The sequence below is a fragment of the Chelonia mydas genome, chromosome 7 (assembly GCF_015237465.2).
Source record: "Chelonia mydas isolate rCheMyd1 chromosome 7, rCheMyd1.pri.v2, whole genome shotgun sequence".
Lineage (NCBI taxonomy): Eukaryota > Metazoa > Chordata > Testudines > Cheloniidae > Chelonia > Chelonia mydas.
In genome coordinates, this window is record NC_057853.1 from 107,024,078 (window position 1) to 107,041,672 (window position 17,595).

At 41.4% G+C, this 17,595-nt stretch overlaps 1 protein-coding gene across 4 annotated transcripts in view; it reads right to left on the bottom strand.

The window, feature by feature from the left end:
- Nucleotides 1-17,595, bottom strand: part of GRK5 (G protein-coupled receptor kinase 5) — a 229,373-nt gene that overhangs the window by 199,201 nt on the left and 12,577 nt on the right. For 2 of the 4 annotated variants that reach the window (XM_037905857.2, XM_043551422.1), the window contains exons 2-3: nt 6,138-6,198; nt 3,553-3,688 (exon numbers count right to left, since the gene is read on the bottom strand). The exons of the other annotated variants lie outside the window; for them this stretch is intronic. In XM_037905857.2, the coding sequence (XP_037761785.1) occupies nt 3,553-3,655 (103 nt within the window). In that variant the 5' untranslated portion in view covers nt 3,656-3,688; nt 6,138-6,198. The remainder of the gene's footprint in view (nt 1-3,552; nt 3,689-6,137; nt 6,199-17,595) is intronic. 4 annotated transcript variants of the gene reach the window in all.

Below are 17,595 nucleotides of genomic sequence, written 5' to 3' on the forward strand. Positions count from 1 at the left end.
GGGATGGTGGGGATCTGCCATCTTCCCCATGGTTTGCATAAGCCAATCGGTCCTTTTTGTACCCTGAAGCGAGTAATATTTTCCCCAAAATAAAACTTAAAATTGCAGTCATGTTCCAAACACCACAGTAAATATACCTAGCCTGCCATCCTTGGAACATGAGGCATCCCTGACTGGAAATGCTATGGACAGGGAGAAAGAGGTCATTTGTAGAAAGAAATTGCATGATTAAATGATACCGTTTGTTACTGGCTCCGAACGATCAAGCTGAGGAAGAGGGAACAAAGGACAGAATGTGAAGGGACAGCCATACAGTTATTTTCCACAGAGAAGCAAAAGGGAATGGAACAGTTGTAATTGCAAATGACCTTGGTCTTGCGTATAGCTAAGCCCCTAAGTAAGTGGGTGGTTATTTTAGGCTGAGAGAGAAAGGAGGTGAGTGAGTTGTAAAGGAATGTGTGTGTGAAAGCGTGGTGCTGAAAGGTACAGCTCCAAACCTGCCAGGAAAGGGCTAAGCTATGACACGCTGGTCTTTAGAAGGAAAGGCAAAGAAGTATAATGAGGGACAACAAAAACCTCACTGACCCAGCAGCTGGAAACAACTGAGACATACTGTCTGTATGATGGGCAGAGTGCTTCATAGCCTTGCTTCCATGAGTCAGCATTTCAGGGGTCACAGGGAAGCACAGAGAGTGGTCAAGGCGTGTGCAGGAGGAAGGGGCTATTTGGATCCCAAATAAGTAATGTGGTACGTGAGAGAGGTTGGCTGAAAGGCATGCCAGGGAACATTGGCTTGGAAAGTGTCTGAGGGCATATGGAGTTAGCAGAATAATGCACAACAGGCTATTTAAGCAGCAAGGTCAAGAAAGAAAAGGAAAAGGCCTTCCTGGATTTTCATGGCATCCTTTTGTAGAGGAAAAGCATGTTCTCTTTGTACAGTACTTTCCTGTAGAGAAACAGGATAAAGGATACAACTGAAGGATACAAAAATCCACCACTAGAGGGTGTCCACCCCTTTTCCCCACAGCCATAGACAGGCACTTCTCCTGAAGTAGTCTTCATGGGAAATACCAGAGGGACAGAGCTTCTCATCTGGGGAGAACAGTACAGGCTCAACTGACTTCTGTGCAGCTAAGCTCATTTACATGAGCTGAGGAGGGTCTGGCCCATGGATCTGTAATGCAGTGCATCTAGGCCGTGGGGCGTAAGGCAAAGGGGAAATCACTGGAAGACTCAATACTGCTTCAACAGACGTGAAGAAAACACACTAGTTTTCTCTTTCTCTCTCACACACACAGAGACAGGAAAAGACAAAGGTACATTTGAAACTGTAAGGAACTAGTGTAATTTTCATGGCCCCTCCCTTATATCAACTTCTCCCCTTAATAAACATTATTTTCTTCTCCTAAATCCAGGCCTCTGGATTCCGCAGCATTCCAGTGTAGCAAACTGGAGATTCTGTGGCAGCTTCAGATTTTTATTTTTTTTTCTGAAATGGAGATTGCTATTGAATTAAATATGAAAATGAATAATGCATGGAATCAGAGAACTGTAGGGCTGGAAGAGACCTTAAGGTCATCTAGTCCAGCCCCCTGCACTGAGGCAAGACCAAGTAAACATAGACCAGCCCTGACAGCTGTTTGTCTAACCTGTTCTTAAAAACCACCAGTGACGGGGATTTCACAATCTCCCTTGGAAGCGTATTCCAGAGCTTAACTGTGTATATAGTTAGAAAGTTTTTCCTAATATCTAATCTAAACTTCCCTTGCTGTAGATTAAGCCTATTACTTCTTTTCCTATCTTCAGTGGACATGGAAAACAAGAGATCCCTGTCTTCTTTGTAACAGTCTTAACATATTTGAAGACTATTATCAGGTTCCCCCTCAGTCTTCTTTTCTCAAGAAAAGAGGATCTTTTTAACTTTTCCTCACAGCTTGGGTTTTCTTAGCCTTTTATTATTTTTGTTGCTCTCCTCTTGACTCTCTCTACTTTGTCCGTATCTTCCCTAAAGCGTGGCTTCCAGAATTAGACAGTACTTCAGCAGAAACCTCACATATGACACTCCTGTTAATACACTGCAGAATGTTCTTAGCTATTTTTGCAACTGTATCACACTGTTGATTCATATTCAGTTTGTGATCCACTATAACTCCCAGATCGTTTTCAGCAGTACCACCACCTAGCCAGTTATTCCCCATTTTGTAGTTGTGCATTTGATTTCCTGTCTTCCTAAGTGAAGTACTTTGCACTTATCTTTATTTAATTTCATCTTGTTGATTTCTGACCAATTCTTCAATTTGTCAAGATTGGAGGAGAGAATTAGAATTTAAAACAAAGGGACCTCTCCCACCATGGTGTCATCCACAGATTTTATAAACACACTCTCCACTCTGTTATCTAAGTCATTAATTAAAATATTGACTAGTACTGGACCCAGGACTGACCCCTGCAGGATCCCACTAGATAACCCCTACCAGTTTGACAGCAAAACATTGATAATTACTCTTTGAGTAAAATCTTTCAACCAATTATGCACCCATTTTTTGTAATTTCATCCAGACCATATTTCCCTAGTTTGCTTATGAGAATTTTATATGGGTCTGTGTCAAGAGCCTTACTAAAATCAAGATATATCACATCTACTGCTCCCCCCCACCCACTAGGCCAGTGACCCTGTCAAGAAAGGAAATTAGGTTGGTTTGGCATGATTTGTTCTTGACAAATCCATGATGGCTGTTCCTTATAACGCCATTATCTTCTAGCTGCTTACAAATATCCAGTGTTCTTCCAGGTATAGAAGCCAGGCTGACTGTTCTATAATTCCCCAGGTCCTCTTCGTTTCTCTTTTTAAAGAAAGGTAATGTGTTTGCCCTTTTCCAGTCTCTTCACCTGTCTTGCATGTTTTCTTGAAGATAATTGCTAACTGTTCTGAGATTGTTTCGGCTACTTCCTTAAGAACCCTAGAATTAATTTAATTGGGCCCTGCCAAGTTGAATACATCTAAGGCTATGTCTACACTTATCCAAGTATTCTTTAACCTGTTCTTTCCCTATTTTGTCTTTTCCTTCTCCCTTGTGTTAATTTTGTGTTAAGTATCTGGTCATAATTAACCATTTTAGTGAAGACTGAAGCAAAATAGGCATTAAAAATTTCAGCCTTCTTATTAGCTTTCCTTTCCCACTTGGTAGAGGACCTACACTTTCCTTTATCTTTCCCTTGCTTCTAATGTATTTATAGACCCTTTTCTTATTGCCTTTTATGTACCTTGCTAGGCATAACTCATTTTGTGCCTTAGCCTTTATGCTTTTGTCCCTACATGCTTGTGCTATTCTTTTATACTCATCTTTGTCCATGTTTCCACTTTTTGTAAGATTCCTTTTTGATTTTCAGGTCATTAAAGAGCTCCTGATGGAGCCATGGCCTCTTACTATTCTTCCTATCCTTCCTTCACATTGGGATAGTTTGCTGCGGTGCCTTTAATATTGTCTCTGAGAAACTGACAGCTCTCCTGAACTCCTTTATCCCTTAGATTTTCTTCCCATGGGGTCTTACCTTCAAGTTTTCCGAGTTTGATAAAGTCTGTATTTTTGAAGTCCATTGTCCTTATTCTGCTGCTCTCACTCCTTCCTTTCCTTAGAATCATCAAATCTGTCATTTCATGATCACTTTCACCCAATTGCGTTCAGCTCTGAAACCAATTCCTCCCTGTTAGTCAGAATCAAGTTTAAAATAGCTGTTCCACCTCCCCGCCCCCCCATTACTTCCTGCACCGTCTGAAACAAAAAAGTTGTCCCCAATACATTCCAAGAACTTACTAGGCATTCTGTGTTTTGCCATATTACTTTTCCACCCATGTCTGGGTAGTTAAAGTCCCCCATTACTACCCAATCCTGTGTTTTGAATATTTCAGTTATTTGTTCTAAAACTGCTTCATCCAACTCCTCTTCCTGATTCAGGGGTCTATAGTAGACCCCTACCATGACTTTGCCTGTTTTTTCCACCTTTTATCTTCACCCTACCCTTGTGTTGTTCTATTTTATATTAAAATCAACTTGTTTTGTGCTGTCCTGAAATTTGTATTTTCAGTGTGCTGAAGAATCTTGTATTGAAAACACATAATTGCAATGTACAGTTTCTCAGTGAGGAAGCTGATTGTGTTGGTAGCTTGTTAGGAGACAACCTGGGGTTTTTGGTAGCAGGGTGGAAGATAGCTGGAGTTTTGGGCTCTTGAAAAGATGTGGGAGGAAGTTTGGAACTGTGGCATAAACATATTAGCTGGATATTTCTGCTGACCTGATCAAAAATTCAATTGCTGACAATAATAACATTTTAACTGACGTCAGTAGATCCCTGTTGAGATGAATGGGGAACAATTCATGTGTCTCAGACCTATTGTTTCAGGTTCTATGAAAACTCAGGCAGAATACACTGCATCAGGTGCCCCCCCTTTCAGGTTTGGAAAGTTTCTTTCATAACCATATAGGATTAGAAATTTATGGTTTTTAATGCAATCTTAGATCCTGCAGCAAACTTCATGAATTTCTGAATGCACAGGCTAAAACCAAAACCAAAAACTTACGATAGAGATATTTATCTATTAAATTCCATAAATTTTTCGAAGAATTTCTATAAAACACTATCATTAAATTCTATAAGACTTTTACATAAAGAAAAAGAATGTTTATATTTCACTAGTGTCAGTTGTATATATACCAATGCACTGTGTATATATATATATTTTGGAGAAAAGGGAGTGCCCCAGGCAGCTCTGAGCTTTCTTGGCTATTTGCTTGTTTTCTCTAGGTCATCAAAATAAACACTACAACTAAATTCAACAGGGCATAACAGCACATCTATTACAGCTACACGTTTCCCATCAGACTCTACCACTTTTTAGGCACATTTGGGATTAGAAGCAGAGTCTGTGGGATCATTTATAAACAGGTGGGTTAAGGAGCTTCAAAAATGTGTACACTGAATAAAAAACAGACTGTTTCCTCTGAGTGGGATAGGATACTGGTGCCTGAATTCTTGTTAACAAGGTGCTACATTATATAGGAACCAGGCCTCAATTCATGGAAAATGTTCACTTTCATCATCATCATCATCTAAACAATTTATGTCACAAATAAAGACATGTTTAATACATCTCCTCATGGCAGATTTCATGGCAAACCACAATTTGAGATTGGTTGTCTTTTTAAACCAATTTATTTCATCCTCAGTTTTATCATATGAAAAATTTTCAATGTATAAGGGGAAAAAACTCATTTGGCTTTGATAACATCGAACTTCCATGTAAAAATGATTTTAACAAAATCACCAAGCTTAAATTCTCCAGTTTCATGCCCTTCATAACACCTGCAGAATTACAAAGTACCAACAACTTACAAAATCTTCTCACTCGGTGCACCTTGAAAGTGAATTACAAAAATTACTCTTCCAAATCCCTCATCAGTAACAGAATGGGTTTAGGTCCTTTCCTGCCCAGGAGTGAAAGTCAATGGGAGTTTTGCCATTGACTTTATTGGGGCCAGGATTTTACCCCAGATGAGCAGGGTCTGGGAGGATTGAAGAGGCATCAATCAAGTGCTCAGCCAGCACTCTGAGTAGCAACGAATGGCTTTGTTGGACACCACATTGCACACTCATGCAAAGAAAAGCCTGTGGCTGGACAGGGAGAGAATGGCTCAGTGGGTACGGTGTTAGCTTGGGAGTTGGGCGCAATTCCCTACTCTGCCACAGATATTCTATATGACCCATACCAAGTCACTTAGCCTCTCTGTTCCCCCATCTAAAAAAATGTAGAGAATAGCACTTCCCTACCTCACAGGGGTGTTGCAAGGATGAACAGATTACAGACTGTTAGGTGCTCAGATATTCTGGTAATAGTGACCAGATAAATACCTAAAGTAGGAAGAATTATGGATCATTCCCTCAACGAAATTTACAGATATAGGGCCTTTTCATAAAGCACCTACACACAAGTAACTTTACACACGAGTTGTCCCTTTGAGGTTGATGGTGACATCCCATTCGCACCATTCTGAAGTCCATGGGACTACTCACATAATAAAGTTAAGAGCTACAGGAACAGGCTCATATTCTCAGGTTAAAACCAAGCATCCTTTACTTACCTGTCCATACTTGATCTTCAGATTATTTTCCCCTGCAGGAAATGTCCTCATCACCAAATGCCTAAAGAAATGCAGGAAAATGCTCTGGGCTTTAAAGGCTCAATGGAATCATGAACTCAGGCTTTGGCTGGAAAGTATGAGAGGAAATAGTTTTGCACATACAGTACTTACTTTTAATCTGTACTTTTACCACCATATCAATCTAGATATACATCCTGTTGCTCATATGGGAATTTACACAATATTCTTCGGATTATTAAAAATATACTTTCGTCTTTAACTAGAGACATTTATTAGTTCCACACTTCACTAACATTAATTACTGCTGGGAGCCATACATTCATGACTCGTATGCACTAGAAACAGGCACTTGTGTAAACTTAAAATTCAGTCTGTCTTGATGTTGTTATACTCTGCTTGGAACTATCCTCTTCATTCAAAATAAAGAAAGTCGATTACTACTACTTTCTCAGAGAATTTTTTTTAAGAAATCTTTGCCGTTTTGGTCAATCATACAGAAATCAACATATAAGGAGCTCCCCCTTCTAGTCTGATACAGCAGTTGCTTAAAAAGGAGAAAAACCAATGCTCTCAGAGCGGCTTGCATTAGTGATAAGGTTAAAAATACAAAGAAGATTAATGAATCATGAAACCATGAGATTACAAACCATGAAGAGAAAAAACAATGGAAGGAAAAGTTAACAGTGTCTCCTTAAATCTTCCTGGGGATGTGTATGGCTATGATATTTTGGAAGGATTTATTCTTTAATTTGGGAATTATTTTAGGGCTAGGTGATAGTGAGGAACTCATTATTATGGCTTAAATTGGATATGATACAGGCAGTTGATGTCTGTCCAAAGACTTTTTATCTCGATTTGAAACATCTTTGTTACTTCTAGCATGACTGCTTCTCAGGAGAGCCAAACTGCAGCTTTTGTTTACATGGATTAGAATGAGACCATCAAATTTATTGTCACTTATATCCTACAGCAGGATTCATAAGCCAAATCTCTAGAGGTTAAAGACTCTTCACTGGGCATAGTCAATGGAAGTCTTTCTATTGATTCCAATGAGCTTTGCTTCAGGCCCTAACATGCTGACTAACAGCTGGTATGAATAAATAGTAGTAGGGGTGAAAGTAAAGTTTCACTGATGGGATTCATTTCTGCTATGCAAGGTTTATCGTTCTTCCTGCCATATGTTTTGCTTTCCATAAAAGTGAACAATATTAGAAATTCCACTTCATACAGGAGGAATCTGACCCCGAAAAGTGCAAAGCTTAAGTCGACCATTGGCTAAAAGCCAGGGCAGTGTTTTGCTGTGTGGATCTAAAGCTGAATGAATTCATGCTCTCCGAGTCAAATCGTGAAGTGTTGCCCTTGCAGACATTTGCTTTAAATGAGCTATTTGTTGACATTTTTTCTTGTAATGCAGGGGGTGGAGATAATTCAACTAGTCTACCAAGTTACAATAACATATTCCTAACGCAGCACTCAAATCATGTTTCTGCTGCTTATTATAAAGACCTAAGACAACATTTTAAACATACGTTTTTCAAAGTCAAAAGTATTTGACCCTATTTGGAGGGGAGGAAGGGTTGAACTGTTTGAAATACAATACTGCTCGTAATAAGATACGTAGTGTGAGCACCTACTTTGGAATTTATTCTGTCACTATGTAATACCTTGGGGAGCTGTGGGCCCCTATTTAGTGTACCTTGTATACCTAAAACTTATTTCTTTACGATTATCCAATAAAAATCCTTTCATTTCCATATAATTAAATTTCTTCTGTTTTCTTGGCCACCAAAGAGGCCTTGGGCAACCTCTACCATATGGCAGATTCTATTCCACAGATAGTTACAGTAGCATGAGTTTATGCCAGTGGTGCACAAACTGGGGAGCATGCAAGAGAGTCTCGGGGTGGCACAAAGAAACTGGGATCCTGTAGGTCCCCCAGGCCCCTCGGGATAATAACGGGAGCAGGATAAAAATAGAATGGGTATGGCAGGGGAGCACAGGAGCAGGATGAAAAAAAGAGTTCCCCCATGCCACAAACAACATGAATGCCCCAGCCAGCAGCTCTCTGGCCACCGCGCAATTAAGGCAGCACTGCCGCCAGCAACAGCACAGAAGTAAGGATTACTTCAGATTACAAGTGTGTGTGTGTGTGTGTGGGAGGGAAGGGGGATAAATTCCCTGAATGGTAAGGTGGGTGTGACCGGAAAAGTTTGCACACCACTGCTTTATGTTGTACTTTGCCATGCTTCTACTCTGTAGATTTCCTCAGATCTCAATCTGATCATATACAAGGTTCTATGGTGGATACGCATCTCTGTACACCAACGTCGTGTGTCCTTCAAGAAAAAACAGACAATGAAACCTAAGGCGGAAGGTCTTCATGGTTACAGAGTTTTTGTCCAGAAGTTTGCTGAGGGATAGGACGAGCTCATCTTCAGAAAAAAAGAGAGAGGAGGCCTGAGACAGCAACTGGATAGGTCTCATAGCCTTTTAGCATCTGCTGTAGAAGGCAGTGTGATTCGGTGGGTAGGGCTTTGGCCTGGGACTCAGGAAAACTGAGTTCTTGGTGGGGGCCTCTAGGCACTATTTGTAATACTGACATGAGCAGAAAACAGAAACCCCATCTACTTCCTAATATTGTTATTATGCCTCCACTGAAAAATGTGTTGGACAAGACTCCATCAGCAGATGGGCCTATACACTATAGGATACTTACGGCTGGAAAATAGGATCAAATATTATTACATCAAGTTGCCAACATTTTGGTGGAAACCCCCAATGAGAAAAGATGCCTACTCTTCAAAATGATATTTTTCAAGTCTCAAGATCTGGTACAGTAACTTTGTCCCAAGACAGTGGAACAAGGCAGGCAAGCTATTGTAGCACCTATGCCAGCTGGTGTCTTGGAAACAGTGAAGAAAGCCTAAGCAATTGATTAAATGTTTCAAATGTTTGGACATTGCTGTGTAGAATCATAGAACATTAGGGTTGGAAAAGACCTCAGGAGGTCATCTAGTCCAATCCCCTGCTCAAAGCAGGACCAATCCCATCTAAATCATCCCAGCCAGGGCTTTGTCAAGCCAGGTCTTAAGCACCTCTAAGGATGTAGATTCCACCACCTCCATAGGTAACCCATTCCAGTGCTTCCTCACCCTCCTAGGGAAATAGTGTTTCCTAATATCCAACCTAGACCTCCCCCACTGCAACTTGACACCATTGCTCCTTGTTCTGTGTAAACTAGTCCATTTCTTTATACAATTGATCAAATGGATTATTGCCTTTTAGACTAAAGAAAGAGACAGAACCTCCCAAACTTTAAACAAAAAAGTTTTTAAAAGTTGGAGAAAATTCTGAAAATCTTACTGATTTATTTTTAATTCTATAGGTATTTGCCTACTTCCCAAAGATGTTATGAGGTTTCAGCAATGTTTGCAAAGAATGTCATGCTCCTCCGATTAATAGTGCAAATATTTGAATCTAATAACAGTAAAGTGCTTCATAAAGAGGGATATAGAATCATGAACTCCATTTTGGGAAAGGGTAGATGGTCAAGGTTAGGCAGTGAACCAATGGCAGACTAGGAACACACCCAGGTCTCCTGCCTCCCAGATTGGTGTTCCATCAGAAAATAATGCCTCCCTATTTGCCGACAAGCGAGTGCTATCTTCACAAGTACAGTACCTGGCTCCGAGAAAAGTGGGGGCACCAGGCTGCTAAAATGCATTGACTGACATCATATTGTTGCCATGCCAAGAATGGAGCATTTGAATGATCACTCTGCTCTTTTCGGCTCTGATCCTGCCAAGCCCCTGCATTCTCGTGGAAGTCACTCCAGAATCGGGGCCTTTAAAAGCAGTTTGCCATAGCAGCACTTCTCTTTAGCATGTTAGAGGCCGAGTTCCTGCTGCAGAGAGAGACTTTCTTCTAAGTGGCAATGTGCATTATGGAAAACTATTCTGCAGTTTAGGGATTCCTGCCTTCACTCTCTGATTGCCTGCAGAAAGAAGAGCAACAGCAGCTTTACAGTGAGGCGCTGCTGGGGAGCACGGATCACTTACATGAACGAGGAGCAGTAGTCAAACAATCACTTATTCCAGAATATAAACGATGTCCGTGTGCTTTCTATGCTCGCCTCGTTGATAGGATTGGTATTGCCATTCTTTCCATGTCTGCAGTATGCTGGGATTTTAGCTTATTTGTCAAAGTGAAAGGAGTTGGCACGCAGATATATTTCTCTGCAGTTCCCAACTTAAAAAGAAAGGCACCCAGGACCAGTGGGTTGAACGGAAAATGATGGTGATTTCACTCTATTCCATTAAATAAAATGTAATACCATTCAACTTGAATTGAGCCTTTGGCATTCACCCAAACATTGCAATGTCTTGCATTAGAAAGCAAAGAAGATGTGCTTCATGCATATGTACGAGACAGTGGAATAAAACAGGAGTTGTGGGGAAGTTAGCCACAAAGCTGTATGTAAGAATTGTCAATGAAAGCTTTTCTCTGCTACTGCGGAGAATAATTAAAAATGCCAAGATTTGAGGGTACATGGCATGTGAGGAGAGCCTTCTAACTTCCTTCAAACCAGAAAATTAAGTGAACAGTCTGAGAGTTTAAGGCAGTGTAAAAATCAGCAAGACTTTTTTATGATTTACAAAAAATGGTTTACCCAGACTACAATACCCTAAATTAAATAGGACGGAGACCTCAGCTATCATCTCTTTTTATCATTAACTATTTAATTATAACTTTAAGATCGTAGCTTAAAAGGAAGCCATGAATATTCTTATACACTTAAAGTATCATCACACACAAACATGTCAGCAACATTTGCTAAATACGCAGTTAATGTTCACTGTATAACACGTCAGTAAGGACCACATCAGCATTGCATAGCTCTAATTCTATTAGCATTGCCCTCGAGTTCAGCGGGATCATTCATCGAGAAAGGTGTGAATAGGGGAGTCAGAACCCAATCCCAAATTGACAGCTGTGTTTACAGATTCTTTAGGGTGCTGCCTATTTTGAACCAGTGAATCACTGCGATAAACATGCCTTTATTTGTAAAAGGTATTTTTGGCAAAATATGAAGCCCTCATCGAAAACTGCTCTGCTTACGTGCCACACCTGAAGCTTTAAATCCAAATCACCTTTCAAATTACTCTGGAAAAAAAAGGGGCAGGCTGAAGTGTCTTCACTGGTGAAAACCACCGGTCTCTCATGCCTTGTTAAATAAAAAACAACCAATGTCTGTCAGACTTTCCAAAACAAAATAATAATGAATTGCATGGAGCAAAATTTAACCCTGGGCAGTCTATAAGCACAAGGTACCACTACCTACATCCCACTTTCTTTCTGTACCGGTGTACGCATTTCTCCCCCAAATTCTCTGTGAGGCTGCAATTTCATTTACTCACTGTGTGTGAAGTTCAGGGGAGAAATAGTCACCTTCATTCTAAACTCCTAATCAGCCACTTGGTTAAAAAATACAATGCTATCAAAATCTTTGTTACTGAATACTATAATTACATACAAATCCACTTGGCCTCATGTAATACGGAGAGTGAATAAGATTACATATTGCACGTTTAATGAAAACAGACAATGTCATCATAAAAGACATTTTTCTTGTAAGCAGCTAAACCCTTGGTATCATTTGCCAGAATTAGTGCCTGATCCTGCAAACACTTATGCAAACAAGTAACTTTACTCATATGGACAGGCAATAGGCCAGGTTGAGAGCCCTTTTCTCCGCTGATGAGTGGCTGCTTGCACAAGTCATCCCACTGAATACTCACCACCGAGAGTAAGGGACTCACGGCAAGGCCCACTCGGACTTCATGTCAGTAAATTACTCAGGTGCCTAAGGCCTGGTCTACACTGTGGGGGGGGGGAGGGGGGGGGAATCTATCTAAGTTACGCAACTTCAGCTATGTTATTCAGGTAGCTGAAGTCGACGTACTTAGATCTACTTACCGCGGTTTCTTCACTGTGATAAGTTGATTGCTGACGCTTCCTCATCGACTCCGCCTGCACCTCTCGTTCCAGTGGAGTACCAGAGTTGACGGGACAGCACTCGACGGTCGATTTACCACGTCTTCACTAGACATGATAAATGTAGACCCCTGCTGGATTGATCGCTCCGGAGGTAAGTGTAGACATGCCCTAAGTGTTTGCAGGATGGAGCCCTTAGCTTTCTGATTGTTACTGTACTAATATGGGATAATATGGACGATATAACATGCTTCCACACTCAACATTATTTAGAAAGTTATAGTATATTGTGAGGTTTGAAAGGTCACCTGCACCATCAATACCACCAACCTGCCAAGATCAAGGCTGTCAGGTATATAGGCCTTGATCCTTGCAGCTACTTTGTGCAGGTGGAGTGCTATGCTTGAAGTCCATGGGGCTCTGTGGGGGTGAGCTTCAAGGTACCTATGGAAAATTGCAGGCCTCTTACCCTGGATCTCATTCACTTCAAGAAACACACGTTACTTAACTTGTTTAGCTGAAATTAACCAAAATGCTTTTTTAAAAACCACAGCTATAATTTTTAAGGTGGTAGCATGGAGAGAAGATTAAAGTACAAAGATAGGAGGGCCTTAAATAAATACTAAAACATGCTATTAATGCTTCCTAAATGATCCAAGGGACGTATTGGGACATAGATCCTTTCACCAATGGGTCATTAATTCAAATCAGGTCCAGGTCACTAGAAACCAAATGTTCTCACCACCTGATGGCTGTTTAGTAACCCATTTGAAAGGAGCTGAGTATCACTGTCCACTTTTAGTGGACCAGTCAGCATCTCAAAACTCACCATCACAGTTAGTGTAACCCAGCCTCCCTTCCCTCCCCACCCCGCACTTTCTCTCTCTCTCCCTGCTGAGAGGTAGGGTCAGGCCAGTGGGGGTGTTTGGAAAATTATCAGGCTTAGCAAAGTGATGATAAAGATGGAATCAGCAAAAGGCAAAGTAGTTAGGCCATAACCAGGGCGGGGCGAGCGGTGCAGCTGCTCAGGGTGCAAAGTCGGCTGGGGGACAGAAAAATGACGTAAAAGATGGGAGGGGGTAGAGCTCTGCAGTGGGACTGGGATCCCACTGGTCCCACCAGACCCACTGCCATAATAGTGGGAGCAGGATAAAAATTCAACCAACAATGCGGCAGCGGGTGGGAGTGGGAATTGTTGGGTCTCCCGGAGAGCACCCAAAAACTGAAGCACCCAAAAAATCACTCATCACTTTTGAAAGTTTAGCCGTAGCTTCAGAATAGAGCCTCCCTTGTAAGACGGTTCAGTTTACTGTCTAAATGCCATCCCCCAACTGATAAATGATAAATTAGCTACTTCTACTACTGTGTTCTTAGGGCCCGATTCTGATCCTCTTACTCATGCCAAGTAGTACTTTAGTAGTCCATGAGTAACCCCACTGGCACAGGACCATTTGAGACGTAAACTGCCATGCAGTAGAAACAAAGTGTTAGAACCTGATCTTTAAATACTAACAAATTATTCTATGGTCACATCTTTCCAGTGATTTTTAGACAAACTGATTTCAATGGGGATTACTCCTGAGAGTACAACATGACCCATTAAAACTTGTGCAGCACAGATTGCGTGGCTGTTCTAATCTTGCAGTAATTAAAATATCTGGAATAATATAGATGTATTTCCCCACGTTAGCGTTAAGGCAAACGTACACATTATAGCAACCCAAAAATAAAAGAGAGGGGAAAAACCCATTAAACACATCAAAGAACATTTCACTACCTCACAGCACTTCCATGGCTGGATATGGTGACGAAATACTCTACAGCAAGAAGTCTGTATTAACCAAAATAAAAAATGCACCTGAAACTTGCCGGAGGTCACATAACTGACCATCTGACTGAGGGTTTTATTACTGTGTTTTGTAAATCAGACCCACGTGGTTGTAGACAGGCATACATATGCTACAGAGCACAGTTTCTTGAGGGCAACATTTCTCATGGGGACTGGCAGCTGTTCTGTTCATCAAGGCTGTTATTACCCCAAACTGGGCTGTGGCATGTGTCACAAAGCCCTTTCTGGGTAGCACTGGACATTGGCCCCATAAATTAGCATAGATGGGCTTTAGGTGGTCTGATTGGCAGGCTTGAATTATGTCTCTTTATGGAGTGTCCAGCTGGAGAGATGCTGTGGTGATGAGGTCTGTCAACAGGGAGTCCCACTACCTTCCATTGCTGGCAGATGGCAATCTACCCACCCAACCCTTTTGAGGTTTTTTTTCAGGCTGGAATTCTTTGGTTCTGGTGCAAGAGAGTTGTTTAGGGTGGTGGTTCTGCAGGGCTTGGAGCTAGTCAATTTGGTAGTCATTCCATTGTACCATATCTGGGATCAGGAAGGAATTCTTCTTAGGTGGCAATGATCCCATCATGAATTCTTCTTAGGGCAGATTTGCCAAGCCTTGTCCTTGATGTGGTACACAAATAAAGGCCAGATTCTACATTTGTAGGCTCCCACTGACAGCAGTGGAAATCCTGAATGCACAGCCCAGGGCAGAATTTGGCTCTAAAAGCCTAATACTTCTCACCCTCCCATAGATAGTGCCAAAAAACCTGAATATTTTTAACGTATGAGTGGCTAAGAGCAGCCAAGTCTATGCCACACTATTGCTCTGAAGAGAGGGAAGCTACCATTTGCATACTTTGTGGAAGACAAGAACTAATGACAACACTTTCCACTTGAGTGCTTCCAATAGGAGGATCTTTAAGTGGTTTCCATGTATTAATTAATTCAAACTCACCAACACCCTTATGAGGAATAGCCCATTATTCCCATTTTACAGATGGGGAAGCTGAATCCCAAATTGTTAAATGACTTGTCTGTGGCACATCTGGGAAGAGGGTCCAGGTCTCATGACTCTCAGTTCTGTGCTTTACCATTCTCTCTTGTCAGACCAGAAGTCAAGGGATATATATACCAGTTTAATATTCCTAGGCACAAAGATCATGAAAACAAGGTGCATTGTAACCATGAGAGGGAAGTCCTAACCTCCAGTAATCCACATACTTCTTTCTACATACTAGCTTTTCAGAAGCACATTCCAGGAGCAAACTATAGTTTAGACTCTTGGTGAAATAAAGTAGATGAGCCTCCCCAGACATGTACTCCACAGAGAATCATTTGTCCACCTGTGCTTATAGCTCAGCACCTTCAGAAAACAGACTCTTCTCTCAGAGACACGATGGGGATCTGAGACATTCACAGCAGAGGAAAAGAGGGGTTTGTGCTTACAAGTCAGTTATGGGACTACATCACTGTGCCTGCAAGTTATTCCATCTGTAACGGATAAAATATTGGAGAGCATTCTTCCATGAATAATACAAAGGCTTAACGTTCAGCATAAAACTACCTTTAGTTTACTTCACTGAGCTAACACAACTGAAACTGCCTCTGAAAAACTTGCAGGGCAGAGGACTGCCCATCTTCTCCTAAAGGTATGGAATCCTTTGCAGGGACTGCAATGCTGTTTCCTCGGAACTGATTGGCCAACTGCCATTGCAAAATGAAACTTACTAGACTAGAGTGTTCCTGAGCTTCCCTTTGCTCTCCTGCCTTTGATGTAACACACTAGTTGGTAACCTGTGCAGTCTGTTCATATGCTGAAATGATGCTACACAAACCTGATCACTGTTTGATCTCAAAATATTTAGTGGATGAAGGGACTCCAATAGATTCTTTACGGGCTTTTTAAAGCATGTTCTCATAGCTTTACACAACTAGTTTGGATAGGATGGAGCACTGTCATAATGGCTGCAAATTCACCGGACAACAACAAACAAAAGGGCAATAAAGAGGGAAAAAAATGCACGAAGCCAAAAGGTGTGCCCCTAGGGACTGACATTTGTCCCAATCTTATTTAAAATAAAAGTAAACCGCATTTTAATGAAATCAGTGAATGCTGCTGAATTGGGAGGTGTTGCAAACACCAGTGAGGGCAGAGAAATAATAGGTTAGACACGTGGAGAAAAAAATAACCAAAAGAGATTCAGTGCAGACTAATACAGCTGGGGAAAAACAATCCAATGGGAGGAAGATTCTGGGAAAACAGGAATGGCCCAGGAGGACTGGGGATAGTTAAACAGGGACAAAATAGATCTTGTACTTTGGGGCTTCATACACAGAAAAAAATCAGGTCACAGGCCAGGGATGTGCCAGTCCCCCTGTACAGTCCTGCAAAATCATGCAGGAACCTCAATATATCAGAAAAATTCTAGGCTTGATTCACCCCGGTGCTGCAAAGAGGAGCATCTTGCATCTGGAGCACAACATTCAGCCCCAAGGCGGGTGGCAGGGCCTTCTTCACAGGGCTCCACTGGGGAGTGGCACAGGTGTGAGTAGAGCTCCATAGTAAGCCTACTGATGGAGGCCACCCAGAAGATGTGCTGGTTCATCTCATCAGCCCTGGTGCCACCCCTTCCCTAGGGATGGCCCACCCACTGTCAACTGCATTGGCTCCACTGTGGATTCTAGGCCACCTGGAGGATCAGAATCACTGACTGTTTGCACTGCTGAACCCAGCCCTGGACAGAGTTCCTGCTGCTGGGAATGAACTGGGTCCACTGACTAACTGAAAGGAATTCAAGGAAGAACATAAAAAAATGACTGGAGGGACAAGCTGAGCAGGAGAAAGAACTAAAGCTGTTAAAGTTGGTTAGATAATAGCTAAAGGTAAATACGATGACAAGTATCTGGAGGGTGTGAACACCAAGGAGCAAGAGGAACCGGTTAGGATGGTCATTAGGAGTAAAGAGAATGAGTAAAGGAAAATTTAAGCAAAATAGTCAAGGAAAAATTAGATCTCTCAGACTGCGAAAGAGTCTCCCATAGGAGGCAGCAAAATCCCCATCTCCTGAATCTTTTAAATCAACACTGGATAAAGCGCTGGAGAATATACAGTAGAATGTATTCCTATGCTGGGAGGGGAAGGGATGACGACATAACATGTCTTTGCCATATCTAGTTGCTAATGGCCACATTCACTCCCAGCCACATCTGTGTAACCCCGTTGACTTCAGTGGAATTGCACCGGTGCAAACGAGAACAGACATTTACTCATGCACTTAATTTTAAACATGTCAGTAGTCCCAATGAAGTCAGTGAGACTACACACATGCTTAAAATTCAGCACATTCATAAGCGTTTCTAGGATTAGGGCATAAAATTATAAGGAAACCCCACCCACAGCTCTGTCACAAAAGATTAATTATGAATAAATAAATTGTGCTTATCCTAGAGCTCATAGACATATCTCTCCTTTATTATTATTAATTATTATTATTAGCATTATTGTACTCTTAGTACTTGTGTATATCTGTATCCTTTCAGGCTAGCACTTCTTTTTTGAATAAGTGTTCTTGCCAGTTTCTTCAAATGTATATGAAAAGACATTAC